Here is a 15,773-nt window from a genome sequence, read left to right on the forward strand (position 1 = left end):
AATTTAAGATTAATGCTAAATAAATCTTGATAAGCGAAATAAGCATGTAATAAGCAGGTTACTTGCTTGAAATCTAATACCATTCAAAGTTATATGAAAGCAAAACTTTGCAAATATGGACAATAGGAATGGGAGGAAATCATTTTGTTGGCTTCATTTCATTCGATTGTGACATAATGCTAGATCACTCCACGATGATCGTTACGGTAAAAGATGATCGTCTTAGTTTTAAATAGTCTGCACCTTTCATCCATTATGTCTATGATGATGGATGATTCGCTTGCCTTGCTGATTGCTAAGAAGTGTTTGTAGGCCAGCACAAGTTGATGAGGAATCCTCTGGTATTGTTCTACTTCAGTAGAACGCTCAACTTGATCTCTTATATCCTTATGTCAACATTATGCCCCCGAGTATGTTTCATTTGTTGACTCCCCTTTCAACCCAAGATTCGTGACTTTGCAAAGTTTCCAGTAATTAATTTAGAAAAGCTTCCCCCATAATGGAGCACCGATAATTCAATCCGTAGCATCCAGTGCATCGTTGGCAGGAGTTAGGAAAGTTTGTGCGACGGTGATGCCCCCTTTCGCTCCGAGTTGCAGCTGATCGCGATCCAACCGCGAAGCATTATAATTGGCCTTGGTCGGAGAGAACGAAGCCGGAAATGATTCCTATCGCCAATTGCCTACAAGACAAATGAGCGGCATGCCGTGGACCCGGGGGGAGGGGTAGGGCGCGGTGCGGTGGGTAATAAGAGATGCCGATGACGACGACCATGGCGACGATGCTGGCCACGACATAATCTCGCGCTGTCTTCTGCTTCGACGGCGGCAGCAGCAGCAGCAGCAGCAGCTTCCGCCACCATTTCCGTCACCAAGATGAGTGGCCGCTGCGCGAGTGTGCTGCGCTCTGTGTGTCGCGTAATCATTTCTCCGGCCACAGGCCCCTCGTGGGTCTTGGCTCGTGGTCTTGGTTGTGACGGTGCTGCGACGGTTAATTTGTTTTTCGCTCGTCAACAATCACGGTAGTGAACCTTACAGAGAGTGAGAGAGGAGCTACGACGGGCCTTTGGTACGTACAGATATGCACATTAACAGGAGGAGGACATCTCCGTGGCGTGGCGTGCCCTAGCGTGGAATGGAGCATCATGGAAATGGGGGGCGCGGTGGCACGCACTCACTCGCAGCTCGCAGCTCGCGTCGTGGTCTCAATTAAAAACCCATAATTACATAGAAAGGGGGGTTGTGGCAATGCGAGAGGTGGACAGTAAAATCTAAACAACAAAAATTATTGCTTCTACTGCTGCTGCAAGGGATGCACGGTGAAAGAGAAAGTTCGTCGTGGTCGTCGCATCTGTGACTGCACGTTCCTCGATTTGGGTTTACCCTCCTCGTCCCGTCAGTTTTTAGTACTCCCAGCACGGACCACATTTTGGATTACACCGCCAACATCGTCGCAATGGTCGTCGCGAACGGTCATCATCGGACTTGTCGTCGTGGTCGTCGTCGTTGCCGCCGTTCCTTCTTTGGGGGACCACGAACCACAACATTCAGGTGCACGGCACGATTCGCGCGGTCTCGCTCCGAGGCAAAACGCGCTTTCTTCGGGGTCCTGCGTCGCGCGGTCCCTGGGCGCTAGCATTGCAGAGTCCAGTGCTGCTGCTGCTGCTGCGCCGTGGGTTTTGTAACGATTTTCCATAATTTTCTTCTTTCCATCGTCAGCCAGGTCCGCTAGGATTATTGTTATTATTATTATCGCCCGGTCCAAGGGAGGCTTAAAGAAAAAGAGGCAGAAGAAGACGAAGACGTAGAAAAAGAAGAAGCGATAGATAGGGAGCGGGAGCGATGGTTGTCGTTATGATGATTGTTGTTTGGTGGCGATGGCGAGATCCGTTCAGTCGCCCAGCGCCTCCCTGGTCCCAGGATGGAGCGAGCGGGATTGCACAGATCAGAAGCGACAACAACATGCTGGCCACGCACCGCACCGCACCGCGCTCCTTGTGCCCCATCTCTTGGGGGACGCATTCACGCAAAAGGCTTCCTCGCGATCCCGCGGTTGTGGGCTGCGTTATTTATCGAACAACAGCCGCCTGCCGCAGTCACCGTTTGCACGCATTTCTCTATCGTCGTCGTCGTCGTCTTTGGGATGGACAAACACAGACAAACGAGCCAGCTAGCGAACGATCGAGCGAGCGAAACATAATACCTATCTGGTGGGCTAGATCTTATCGGATCGGATGGCCTCGGTGGTGGTAGGGGAGGCAGGAGGACGTGGTAAGGTGTGCAGTTGCCTGCAGGGTCTGCAACCCTAGGCCTGCAACAGCATCGGCAGCCTGCATCGCGCCCTTCGCGATGGCGTGCACTTGTGGTGCGTGCACGCGATCCACGTATCCGGGATTGTTCGCTTTTCTCCGTGCTCCTCGCACAATCAGCCGCGCGCGCGCGCTCTCTCTCCCTCGATGTATCTTTCCGTTGTTGCCGTTGTTATGGCGTTAGAAACCCACCACACAAGGAGAAAGGTATGTCCGGTCCGGTGCTTCTGCTTCTGCGCGAAAAGAGGAAGAGTAAATCCGTAGAAGGGATCCGTGCAATCCGGTGGACCGCAAACAATTGCTTGAATCTTGCGCTTTCCAGGGCTACTGATTTGGTGAAATTCGTTGAGTTGGTTCCTTATCGTGGTGCCAGACCACGACACTCATCGCTTTATGGTGGTTTGAGTTTCTCTCCAACTTTGTGGTTTCTAAGTCCTGCACATGAAACATACGTTGGTGGTGCACCTGCTGCGAGTTGCATTCGCGATGCACATGCACCGTACTCGCTCTCTGACACAACCCAACACACACAGGCACGCTGGCTGGCTGCTGGAGTCCGGTTTCGGAATAATGGTCAACCGAAAGGAAGGGAGGCAGAGGCTGGAGTGAGCTTGGCGGGATCGTTTTATGAATAGACCGATTTTGCAATCGCAAATCCCCCTCACGGTGTGTTCGCGGCCATAAACGCGGCATGGGCCGGTGCGCAATAATGGTCCCCTGATGGACCACTTCACTCGATTGTGTTGGTGCGCGCGTATTTGGAACTACTGTCCGCGTGTTCCGTGTGCCCAGAGAGGGAGAGAGAGAGTGAGATCGGCGGCGCGCACATGCTGGCGATTATCTAACGCACGGGGTGCTGTGGCGCATTTTTGGCCAAAAGCAACCCAGAGCTGCATGCCAACGACGGCAACGCGGACGAGGACCGATGTCTCGCCTTAACAAGGGCAATAATTGATCGAAACAAGATCCTAATCGAGGCTCGTCGCTGTCTACAGCCATCATCGACAGACATCATCGACTTTGTTTTCACTGCTGGGCTGGTGTGTCGCTGTGGTCATCGATCGTACGCAGCACCAGCTTGAGGTCTAGCAAAAACGCACCACAAACCCCCCGGTTCAACATAATCGATGCGCCGCAAGCGGAAGGTCAGGTCTACACCTCATTTGAAAGCAAGCCGCGCCGAGACTTTTCATCGTTAAAAGTCTCGTTTCGTTGCGTCCCTTTTTTCTGCTGGATTTGTCTGGACTGGACACAGGAGGGTTGCTTACCGTGGTGCTAGGCGCCATAAAACGCCATCTTCTGGTTCCTCTCGAGGCTCTCCCAGGGCTGGCAAAATGCAAAATCTTCCTTCGAAAGTCGTTGGAGAAGATGAACGAAGCTGTTAAACCGTTTGTCCGGTAGCAAAACCGGCTCATCGAGCCCCTGGTTTGCCTCTGCATTGCCTTCGGTTAACTTCCCCCCCGGGGGGACGGGGTGGGTCATTTATTAATTTACGGTTGCAGTATCCAGGATCCGGAGAGCCGCGCTCAAGAGTGAGCAGCACCAAGTGGTTGTGAGTGCGATTTCTGTTTTGGAAAACACGTCATGACCAGTCATGACTAGATGCCAGACGAGCTCACAATCTAATACTGCGTGAAATGGACGGGATTCCATTTGATGAGCAGCAAATTCTCCCCCGGGAAAGGCCACGCGAGAGGAGTACCAAAGGGGAGCAAAGCTTAGCTGCGCATCCAAATGAATTTCTCGTTCCTGAACCGCGCCTTTTCATCTGCCACATTCGCTGCCCATTAGAATTGCAATTTATCAGCAGCAGCATCCACCATCCAGCATGATGGGGGAGCAAAAGGCCGAAAGACAAAGAAGAGAGTGGCGCTCAAGAACCTCGAAGAAACCCGCAAGAAATCGCTCTGCGAGAGTAGGGCCCTTCCGTGGTTCGTGGAAGAGGAGAAAAGGGCAAAAGAGAGGCCCCTGGCCAGGGCCAAGCAACTCGCATGATTCACAATACCGTACATTGTGCTGGTGCAGCCGCTGCAGCATCCCCAAACGGGGGGGAGGAGATTTGAGTGCATCTGATCGTTATAGCGAGAGAGACAGAGAGCGAAACAGAGAGAGAAAGGGTGAAGGCGATCACCGTGATCGCGAGAGAATGTGGTTCGCGAGATGTGTATTTGCTGCAGGTGCCTTAGAGGGTTGGGGTGGGCCACTGCTCTCGCGATCGCGATCCCACTTTGCTCACTGCTTGTGACAATGCCAGAAGATCGTTCAAGATGCTGGCATGGTGTCATGGGGTGGTAGAGGAGGTGGTGGATCTGGTTTTGTTTTACGAGTCGTCCTCTTACCACGCCACCCCCCTTTATGGTGAAGATCTTCTGCCAAGAGGCGCGCGCACACGAGGGTTGTATTGCACGCTAATCGCTCTCACTCTCTCGCTCTCTCTATGCCTCTCTACTTCTGTCTCTCTCTCCCTCGCTCTCTTTCTTCGGCTGGTCCTTCTTTCCGTTATTCGCGAGAGTGATCGCGCTCTCGACTCACGCATCGTCGTCGTCGTCGTCGTCGGCAAACGGCGGCAACGGATGCTGCAGATCAGCACCGCGCGCGAGATCGCAACGATCGAGCATCGACTTCAGTCAAATCGTAAGAGTGCGCGCGCGCGTAACGTGTCTTCGTCCGGCTGTTGTGTAGCGGTTGTTGTTGTGGTTGTTGTTTAAAGTCGCCTCTAGGGTCTCTGGAATCCGCCAAATCCGGATAAACGCCAACAATCGATTAGCGAGTGCCAGTGCGTGGCCAGAGGTGTGTACTGCATGCTGTATGGGCTTTTTAGCGGGTGGTGTACTCTCGTCAAGGTGGGGGAGGTTAAAAAAAAAACGGGGACGAAGGGAGAACTGCACTCTGGCAAGTGCACTTAACCAGCGCGCGCCCAGTGAATCATGCGCTGGATCCGCTAATCGTGTCTCATAATTCGTGGAATATTCATAAATTGTTCCTAATTGCTGCGCAGAAAACGAGCCAACGAGTGTTGGAGAAGTACGAACGCCCAGTGGTCGACCAGTGGTTCCATTTTGTGGCTGGGATCAGCAGTGTCCGAGCGAGCGAAGTGAAAATGTTGGTCCATAAATCATTGGTCGATCCGTTAGGGTGCCGCCGTGAGCGCATCGATAATCGAGAATCAATTGACCGAACCGACGGGAACCGATAAGTCCACGGAGTGGAGTGTGAAGTGGTTCGACGAGCTTTCGATGGAATGGAACGGTGGTCATGACTCGATGATTCCATCCAGGCACCGCCGTGACGAGAGTGAGGGAATCGATTTCCTGTTTCCTGGACCGTCCTGGACCTGAAGTGATGCACTCCTGGTGTTGCATCTCTTGCAAGGATTGTCGATAGAGGCATCGTCCAGAGTCCTGAAAGTGAAAGAAGCGGATATCCTGTAATCGAATTGGTTCTAATTGCTTCAACTGGGGTGTCTCTATCTGTGTCTGTGTGCTTGTGCATTCATGTAGTGTAACCTATCTGGTGGCTCCTCTGCAAAACGGATGTGGTAACGATTGATGACGAAATTGTTGATCTGATTAGAAGAGTCCGGCCATCGCTATGATGGCTGGTTTCACGAAGTCTCCGAATGATGAGCTTATCACGATCCCTGTATCAGCTTAGGCAGGTGGTGAAGCGGAAATTAATGTTGGACACTTCGAACTGTCGGCCCAGAAGCGAACCGTCGGTCGCTCGGTGTTCCGTGTTCCGTGGTGTTGTGTAGCAAAGCTTCTTTGATACGGATCAAACAAGATGATGAGTAATGTGTGGTCATTATGCCACTGTTACACACCCATCCTATGATCTTCCTTGCAACATTCCAAAAACCATCCTCAACCTAACACACGCCCGTGGCCAGCGTGCCATTAATCTGGCGCATTTTGTTACAAGTGTCATCCGTCTCATTAGTGAACAATCTCCAAAACAACACTCCCTCCGTCTCTGGTGTCACGTACGCGTGTGCTGTTCTGTGTAGTTTTCTGTTTTAATTAAAAAGACAAAACAAAACCAAGACCGGTGACCGGTGCGAGATTCACCCTCCCTGTGATGTGGTCACACCGTCCGTTCGTCGTGCCAGAATGGAGCACCAGGGCGGACCATCAAGTGGTTCCGTTTGTTCTTACACAACATTCCACGTCCCCTGGGGGCGCCCTGGGGGGCGGAGTGCGTACACAAACGTGTGCCATTGTTTTGTTCTGTAGCTGATGGTGCGTCGGCGACGATGACGGCGAGATGCTGCTGTGGCTTCGCTGCACGATAAACATCTCATTTAATAGAACTATACCCCTTTTTGATCGTCGGATCGAAAACATCATTTTTCAGCCGCCAGTCGCCAGCCTTGGCCGACCGAGGGGGACCGACCAGATCAAACGTTCGCTCTTGTCGTCGTCGTCGTCGTTGGCACTGTCGCGATCTCGCGCGCGCTTGAATCACAGACAATGTGTTGATTATTATTATTTTCAATTCACTTTGACTCCGAGGGCGTTGGCGTATTCTCCGGACTCCGTCCGAAGGAACAAGTCTTTGGAATCACTTTGTCAGCCGCGCTCTGTTCTCTCTCTCTGTCTCTCTGTCGCCAAAGGCCACCAACCTGAGGGAGGCGAGGAGGACTTGCTCAGCGCTTGTCAAACAAACGGCGGTACGCGGATCCGCGGAAGCATTAATGTTGTGCAAACGGGTGAAGTCGAAAGTGCTGTTACCATTTGTTGTGGCCTGCGAACAGACACATCCGCTTCGTCTCCGGCACCGTCGTCGTCGTCGTCGGTGCTGCTGCTGCTACTTCAGGTTCCCTTTTCCTTGAGTCAACACACACTGGCGGGTATTGTGTTGTGTGTTGTTCTTTTGGCGGCTGCATTCCGGTCGCATGTTTGTGGCCGGGGAGCCAGTAGCAGCAGTACAATGGGCAGCAATATTTCATCCTGAACCCAACGCACCGACCATCGTCGGCTACCGAAGGGGTGATTATGAACATGTAAACCGAATGTAAGATGTTGGCTCTCCAGTCTTACTCTCTCTCTCTCTGTCGGATTCAGAAATCAGCGATTTTCTTGTCAGCCACGTTGGAAGACGCGTGTGTTTGTCTTGTTTTCGGTGCAAAACAATACGTTGCGGTGCGTCGCGACGACAAAACAACACAGACCGCCGACGGCTGTCGGCGCATGGCACGAGCCACTATCGTTCGCACATGGAAGAGAGCTAAGATCTGCTTCCACCGCCGTCGACACCGTCTATGGGGCGGTCCAGAAGAAGCACAAGGCGGTTGGAGATGGTACCGGAAATATTTTCGGTAAATGAGTTTAAATAAAACAGATGTTTGCTGTTTCGCTGTTCGTTACACGCACGATGAACGATGTGTTGGACAGGCGCAACGCATCCCACCACCCCCTCCCGGGCATGACTAGCAGCATGTGAGTGTTCTCTTCTCCGCTGATGCTGCTGCTGGTGGTGGTGGTGTTCGAGGCGGTTGTCAAAAGGTTCGTCGCGCAGTGGAAACTAGAACCCAAGTGTAGACCATATTACCACGGCTTCTAGGTCCCGCTGCCCCTTTCTCTCTCTCACTCTCTCTCTCTACTTTCTCGCTCGCAGCACGAGGCCGCTTGTCTGGGAAGAACATTAAACAGACGCGGCCCAAGAAGCCCGAGTGTCTATTGAAGATAGTAGCGCATCGCGAGCGCTAGTTTTTGGGGCGGCTTCGTTTCTTTGTTCGACGCACACGGACCAGGCACTTGCCGTCTTGTGCACAATTGACAGCCCCAGTGCCAGCGCTCCGTTGTTTAGGTTTTGGATCCGTCTGACAGGTGACGCGATTGCGAAAGGAGCATCAGGAGTAGAGGGTACTGGCTGGGTGCTGGCTGCTGGCATACCGAAGTGGATTTTGGACTACAGTTGAAAGTAGCGATCGGGATCGGCGTAAACATGGTCTTGCCTTTGCCTGGGCGTTCACGAAGCAGCAGCTGCAGTGTCGAGCGTCAACGATTTCATTCAGCTCCACGTTGCGTGCAGACCGCATGCTCTCCCCATTCATATCGATGCAGACCGTGGCTGCGATGCTTGGCCAGCGCAGCACAGAAGACGGCACGCGGGCGCGACAGATGGAAAGAGTTTACCAATCTGCCGAGAACTCCTTCTCCTTTGCTTCTTCTGCGCGAAGCCGGAGGGCTAAATTTACAACCGGTACAGTTATGTTGGCTTTATGCGCTGCGAAACCCATATAGCCCACCCCAGGTCCAATGCGGCACACGCGTGTATGCGGAGCGCGCACGAGAACCACGAGGTGCAGCAGCATTTCTGTCTCGCGAATTTCGTGGCTTAAAGTGCGTGGAAAACGATGATGAAGTGTGTTGATTTTCCAGCCTCCGTGACCGTCTCACCACCTCGTTTGGCCTTCGGGTTTGGGGCTACGCACCGGAATCCCATGTTGTAGCTTGTCACTTTGCTTATGATACATGAGAGGACTGCTGCTACAGTTCGGTATGCTCGGTTGCGTCGTGCCATGGAGATGAGGAGTAAATTTAATTTTTGATGTTTAATGGTGAGCTCTCGCACCGGCAGATTGAGAATGGCAAAAGTTGAATGAATCGTACGTGGAGAGGGAGAGGGAATGGGGGAAGCCTGATCTATGCTGATGTGCTGAATGAATTCATTACACCCAGTGCATCCTGGTTCGCGGAGGTTCGGGTTGCAGATGCGTTTTGGAATTGTGCGATTGAAGAAAGTGCATACTGCTGGGACGCTGCAGTTCATTGACATCGGTAAAAATAGGTTGCAGCAGGAATTATCTAACTACAATTATGCCGGCAGGCACATCAGTGCGGGGTCGCCCGTTTTTGGTAGCTGTGTCTGTCCGAAAATGATTTTAATATTTTTTGGCATTCAGGGAGGGATGTGAGATAATATTCTTCATTTCATTTGAACTGTTCTGATTTGTGTTAAGAAAATATTAAGTAGTAATAAATTTAAGTAGTAATTTTTCAATCCAATTTGATATAACAACTTGTCAATCTTTCCATTCTCACGTGGGTTTGTGAAATGATGCCTCTTTCATGTGGTATTGATATAATATAAGAGTATAACAATTGTATTCAAAGGCAAACAAAACAACATCATACGTTAATGCTTCTATTTTCTATCGAACAATACACAAAATTCGCTAGTAAAGGCTGATTTGAAATGGTTTAAAACATTTCTTTCCAATCTTTTCCAAATGCATGATTGATTTTTATGTTACTTACATGAAAAACAAATAATATCGAAATGAAAAACTCTTTCATTAGGTGAAAAAGCTGCATTAACTTTCATGAAATATGTTCTCGCGAGTAACTCCAAGGAATGTAGCTCCAGAGTGTTAGGCCGTTTGCATCGGAATCAGCTCCTAGCCCGAATGCAATCAATTCTTGTGTTAAAAATGGATTTTAAATAGGAACATGTGTTAACTTATGTATGCGCTCTCTGGTCGTTGGAAGCTAAAACTCAATGATACTCATTCTAAAGTCTTATCTCGAGTGGTAGCTTCCATTATCAATGCTTACAATATTAGTACATTGTAGAGAAGAGTATTGGCGCAGTATTTGAAAAACATTCAAATTGTTTCCATAACAATCTAACCGGATCGCCTCTTCTCTCTCTCTCTCTCTCTCTCTCTCTCTCTCTCTCTTCCGTTTCTTCCGTTTGCAGACATCGCATTGCAATCGCCGTGACAACGTGTGTGACGGAATGACGTAGGAACCGGGACGACCGTGCCATTTACTGGGAGGAAACAGCATCACGCGCCACTCTCCAACAACGCAAAACAAAACCAAACCGTGACCGATGGGGACCGAAACCTTCCTGAAGGCCGTCGAGGCGGGCCAGTGCGAAACGGTGCGGACCTTGCTCGACCAGGGGCACGTGGAGCTGGACCATCAGGATGCCGCACGCGACGGCAACAGTGCCCTCCATCTGGCCGTCACTGCGAAGCGCAACAAACTGCGCCTTATCGAGCTGCTGCTCGAGGCTGGCGCAGATTGTAATCTGCGCAATCACCTGAACCTAACACCGGCTGAGCACGCACTCGACCGTGGCTGTCAGCATGTGGCCGAACAGATGCTGCACAAGGAGCTGGACGGTGTGGCGGATGATCGTGCCATGCTGCGGCTGATCGGCCGTGGATCGGTCGAACTGCTGAGGCTCTTCCTCGAGAAGCGCGCCTTTGACATTCACACGAAGATGAAACTGATCAAGTGCAGCATTGATGAGCTGTCGGTGAAGGGTGTGCTGATCGCGGAACCGATGCGTGTTTTTCTCGAGCACGAACTGATCGCGTACAGCTACGAGTGTCCTTTGGCGGATCGGCGTAGTGGTCCTGTTGGTGATGATGCTGCAGCTGCTGCTGGATCGAGTTCGAAACGGTCTGCCGATGGAAGCGAAACGCCCTCGACGGGTGACACAGAGGCTGCTAGGCGCATAGAGTTAGTGCTAAGCTATACCAAATACTTGAGCGAACGGTACGATGGCGAGAACCTGTGCGATCTGGATGACAAGTTTGTGGTGCGACTGCGGGCCATCTGCGAGTGTCTGTACTTCTTGGATGAGCATGTGACACGCGGTGGTGCCCGGACGGCCACCAAGTGGTTGCGCGTTGTCCCACTTACCGAGGTCACCTATCTGGCCAGCATATTTCTGGGCATTCTGGAGAAGAACGTTGGTTTCGAGATCTACAAATTGGTCCTTAACCGAAGCATGCTGGTCTCGTACCTGCAGGCCGTCAGTGAAACTTTAGCCGGATTACAGAGCGATCAACAGGACGGTGGCGATCGGTCGCTGTTTCAATGGACTCCTCAGCTGTTCCTGGATCTCATCGCGTGCATCCACGAGCACAAGCTGTCACAGTATGTGGCACGGCGACGGAGAGCCAGCGCGGATCTACAGCGCATTAGTGCACAGACCGAGAACGATTGGACGTGTACCGAGGATGATCGGGCGTTGTTGCAGGCGGAAGTGACACGCGGCGAGTTTGTGGCACTGACTGGGCGAGAGCCGGACGACAGCAAATGGGGTGTAGCGGAGTATGTCGCTTATCTGCGATCGGTTGGCGGTGATGATCAGCAGCATCAGCATCAGCAGCAGCAACCGTTGACAGTGGGCCAACTTTGGCACCGAAGGCATCCGAAGCTCCGCCTCTCGAAGCGACAGGTGGCGTATGCGGCGAGCAGGCGCGAACTGCTCAAGATCCGTGCCCACCGGTTGGACGAGCTGAGCCGCAACAAGGTGAAGCAGCTCGAGAAGGAGCTGGCCGGGCGTGAGTTTCAGGCCGTCATGGGTGGTGGCGGGTTGGGTGGACGCTGCGGCACCACCATCCGACGGCGGAATCGTGTCGTCTTCCGTGCCATCCGTCGCACCTACGAGCAGCTCCGACAGATGCACACCATCAAGCGGATCGCGTCGTACGTCGAGAATGCGTTGGTCATCGATCTGGATGATCAAGCGAACGAAACGCTCTGTCTGATGGCCATCAAACGGGTGCTGCAGGTCCTGGCAGCAGCAGCAACACCAGGAAGCAACACAACCGATCAACCACGATCATCAACCTTCGCCCGTACGCTTGACAATCTACTCGAGCACATCCTGGAACCGTTGCCAGCTCGGGAAGCCGCCGATGTCCGTGAATCTTTCTCATCGCGCTGCTCTGCGGCCAAGTACTTTACTGCCGGTCGGGCACTACTGACGCTCGCTCAAGCTAAGCTGATACAGGAGCGATTACGTGCCGTGTACCGGTTCTGTCTGTACGTGATCAACATTCACCTGATCGAGGCATTCAAGACGTTCCTTGGGACGGCATATCGTCTGAGGTCGACGGAGCAACTCCGTTCTTACGCTCGCTACATCGGTGAACACAATCTGCACACTCTGAGTCACATTAAATTCGAGCATGTGTTCTACGACGAGCGTGAGACGGGCCGGATCGTACAGGAACTGAAGCGAATGTACCTTGGTATGACGAACGAACTGAAGCTGCTGTCGTTCATCGAGAAGAACATCCACTTCCGGTTTTATCACATGCAGTACCACCAGACACGGCTACGGGTCACTCTCGCTAATTTTGCCATCGTATACCGGGCGATGAGAGCGAACCCGGACGCTGGGTGTGTTCGGCGGCTGCTGCACTCCTATCTGCACCAGAGCTACCAGAAGTACGACATTTCTCGCTCGATCTCGATCTCGGATGCTAATCTGGCGCTCAAGGAGCTTCTACGACCTTACAGTAGCGTCAGTGAGAATGAGGAAACGCTTCAGGTGGTGCAGCATCTCGAGCAACTGCAGCGTCTCATGGATCCGGATTGTCTGTTTGGGATACGGGCCATGACGCACCAAACCCAAACAAACGCAACAAACGCCACCGCCTCCTGCGATCGGTATCAGGCGTTAACGCGCAAACTACTCCAGAAGTACGTCCCACCGAGTCCGCTCAGCGATGAGGAGCAGGGTCAGTTGCACGAGAAGCTGAAGCGAACGTACTACGAGAATGTGTTTCAGTTGCACAAACGGCAGACCACGATGGAGGACTTTTATCGATCGAAGAGCTTCACCGACAGCAGCACCTGCACCAAGTACCCGAGCGTCGATCGACAGGACGAAGAGCTGATGCAGGAGCTGTTCGATGCGAAGGTGAACGAAATGGTGGAACTCGTCGAGAAGCTGATGGAGTGTACCGAGCCCGAGCACCTTCCTGAGGCCATCGCTGAGTTGCCTGCTTTCGTGCAGTTTGCCCTTGAGTTTGGATTACAGGAGCTGCTTGAAATCCTCGTTTCGGTTTCGGTGATCGATCGGGAGGTGGATCGGTATGCGCTTTTCGGCTCGCCATCGGCAGCACTCAGTGGTTGCTTGCTGAGGACGTTGCTGGCTGGTGGTTCCAGTGCCATGGTACTAGAGGCACTCTGCTTCAAATCGAACGCCACGATCTTCCTGAACGCGATCGTCTTCAAGCGACACTCGTTCCGGTTGTACGGTGGCGATCACGGCCACGAAATTGAACCAGTGTCGTCGTCATCATCGTCGTCGCCGTCGTTTGACCACAAGTTCTCCGATCGGTTGCGATGGCTCGAGGAACAGCGCCAACTGTTCGATGCCGTCCGGAGGCCGGATTGTGAGCTGGCGGAAGTGCAATCGTTCGAGCGCGCTGGTGCGGTGATCGGCGCTACGAGACGGTTCGGTTCGTTGCTACCCAACGAGCTGTGTCATTACGCGCTAATCGATTGTGCAATCGTCGGTGACTTCCGGGCAATGATCGATCTGCTAGTGGGGGATGCGAACACCGATACCACCGCCTGCCAACCTCCTCGTGGTCGTCGTGCGCTGCTCGAGTTTCTGCTACGCCGAACGGCCAAGTCACACTTCATGGTGGGCCGTCTCGATCGCCTGCCAGCCGAAGACCGACGGATGCTGGTGCTGTACCTGTGCGTGTTTCTGGGTGATGTGCAGCTGTTCCGGACGCTACTCGCACGCTACGAAGCGTACGATCAGCTGCACCTGTTCGTGCACTCCGACGATCATGCGTTTGTCGATCGGTTGTTGGAGGCGCTACCGGACGATTACGATTGGGGACGCACGGATAGCGCGAGCGGGATGACACTCCTGCAGAAGCTCATCAATGCGGGTAACTTGCCGGCGGTGCAGCGACTGTTGGGCAGGATGACACGTCCGCAGCTCGATTCGTTGTGTCGGCTCAAGTACAGTGCCATTAATCTGGCCGCACGGTTAAACCTGATCCCGATGGTCACACTGCTGGCCGATGCCAAGGTGAACGTGAACGTGATGAGCGAAGACGAGAAGCTTCCGGCGTTTTGGTTAATTCAGTACGGGAACGATCGTGAGATCGTGCGGCGTGTGATCGATGAGCGGAGTGAACTGACGGCGTTCTCGAGTGAACTGTGTCTGCTGCATCGCGCTATCGAGTATGACAATGAGGATGTGCTGAGGTATTTGCTCGAGGAGCGCCGGGTCGATCCGTCGCGTATCTATTCGAACTGCAACAATGTGCTGCATGTGGCGGCTGGGTTCGATCGGGTACGCATCCTGCGCTATCTGCTCACCAAACCCAACCTCCGGAAGCTGGTCAACAATGGCAATCTGGTGAAGAACACACCGCTGAGTCTGGCCTGTAAGGAGAGGCACCTGAGGTCGGCACGCGTTTTGCTTGATGTCGGTGGTGCCAGTACGGAACCGACGGGCGAGTACGGACTGAATGCGCTCGCCTTTGCTCTGTACACGAACAATGGACGGTTGGTACGGTTGCTGTTGCGACATGGTGCCACGATCGGAGCAGCGCTCAGTTCCGACTTTCAACCGATCAACATGGCAATCCGTCATCGGAACATCCGTCTACTGGAGTTGTTGTTGCGGAACGGTGTGGGCATCGATAGTGCGCCCCTGTGCTTCCTGAATGCGGTGGCCAGTGGATCGCGCGAGATTGTACAGCTGCTGATAGAACGGGGTGCGAAGCACGTGAACCATCGCGATGAGTTCTGTCAAACGGCACTCCATCTGTGCGTCGTACGGGACGAGTACGAGATGGCACGGGAGTTGATTCGGTACGGGGCACAGATCAACGCAAAGAACCGGACCGGAATGACACCGCTACATCTGGCCGTGCAGCGTGGAACGGTGCGGATGGTGCAGTTGCTCCTTCTCGACCGGAAGTGCTCGGTGGATGAGCTGAACTACCAGGGTGAGACGCCGTTAATACGGGCCGTCGTTAGCAACAATCTGGCGCTGGTGAAGATCCTGCTCAACAATGGGGCCAGCATCGAGCGACTGCGGAACAGCGATCCACCGGTGCTGCACTATCTGGTGCAGGAAAACCACGAACAGATACTGGACTACCTGCTCGAGCACTATACACAGTTCGATGTGAACGAGCAGGACGGGTACGGGAACTCGCTGCTGTACGTCGCCACCCGGCACAACCATATCAACATCGTGAAGCTGCTGGTGGACAAGTACGGGGCGCGCCGGAATCCGGCCAACCACAAGAAGCTAACGCCGCTCATGATCGCCCGGGCCAAGGAGTACAACGAGATCTTCCACTTTCTCGAGGCGCGCCTTGTTGAGGAGTAATGGGGGCAGCAGCGCGAGGCGAGGTCGTTTATTTTGTGTTTAGTAGCAATTTTATTTATTGTCGTAAGGACCATAGGGTGAATGTGTTTTTCTCTTTACTTTTTTTTTGTTTTCTAATGCTTAGCGTAATGCGTGTTGGATAGCTGTGGCGGGAGGGGAGGGGAGGTGACTGGGTTGGAGTCTGTTTATTTATTTGTAATTTTGTGACAAATTCTTAGCGAGGCTGAACCGTGCACGACTTGGGAGAGAGAGAGAGAGATAGATCGCGAGAGATTGTGCCATAAGATAGGTGTTTTCGTTTTTGGTATCGGCATTATGGAGGATGATGCCAAGATAGCAAGAG

General features: G+C 52.8%; 1 protein-coding gene across 2 annotated transcripts in view; it reads left to right on the plus strand.

Annotated features, from left to right (window-relative positions):
* LOC126571089 (uncharacterized) overlaps nt 1-15,559 on the plus strand; it is a 44,038-nt gene extending 28,479 nt beyond the window's left edge. The window contains exons 1-2 of one of the 2 annotated variants that reach the window (XM_050229351.1): nt 4,911-5,098; nt 10,013-15,559. In XM_050229351.1, coding sequence (XP_050085308.1) covers nt 10,148-15,430 — 5,283 coding nt within the window. In that variant the 5' untranslated portion in view covers nt 4,911-5,098; nt 10,013-10,147 and the 3' untranslated portion in view covers nt 15,431-15,559. Of the gene's footprint in view, nt 1-4,910; nt 5,099-10,012 lie in introns of those variants that run through there. The other variant, XM_050229349.1, reaches the window with a different exon arrangement.
* The last annotated feature ends 214 nt before the right edge of the window (nt 15,560-15,773 follow it).

This window comes from Anopheles aquasalis, chromosome 2, assembly GCF_943734665.1.
Source record: "Anopheles aquasalis chromosome 2, idAnoAquaMG_Q_19, whole genome shotgun sequence".
Lineage (NCBI taxonomy): Eukaryota > Metazoa > Arthropoda > Insecta > Diptera > Culicidae > Anopheles > Anopheles aquasalis.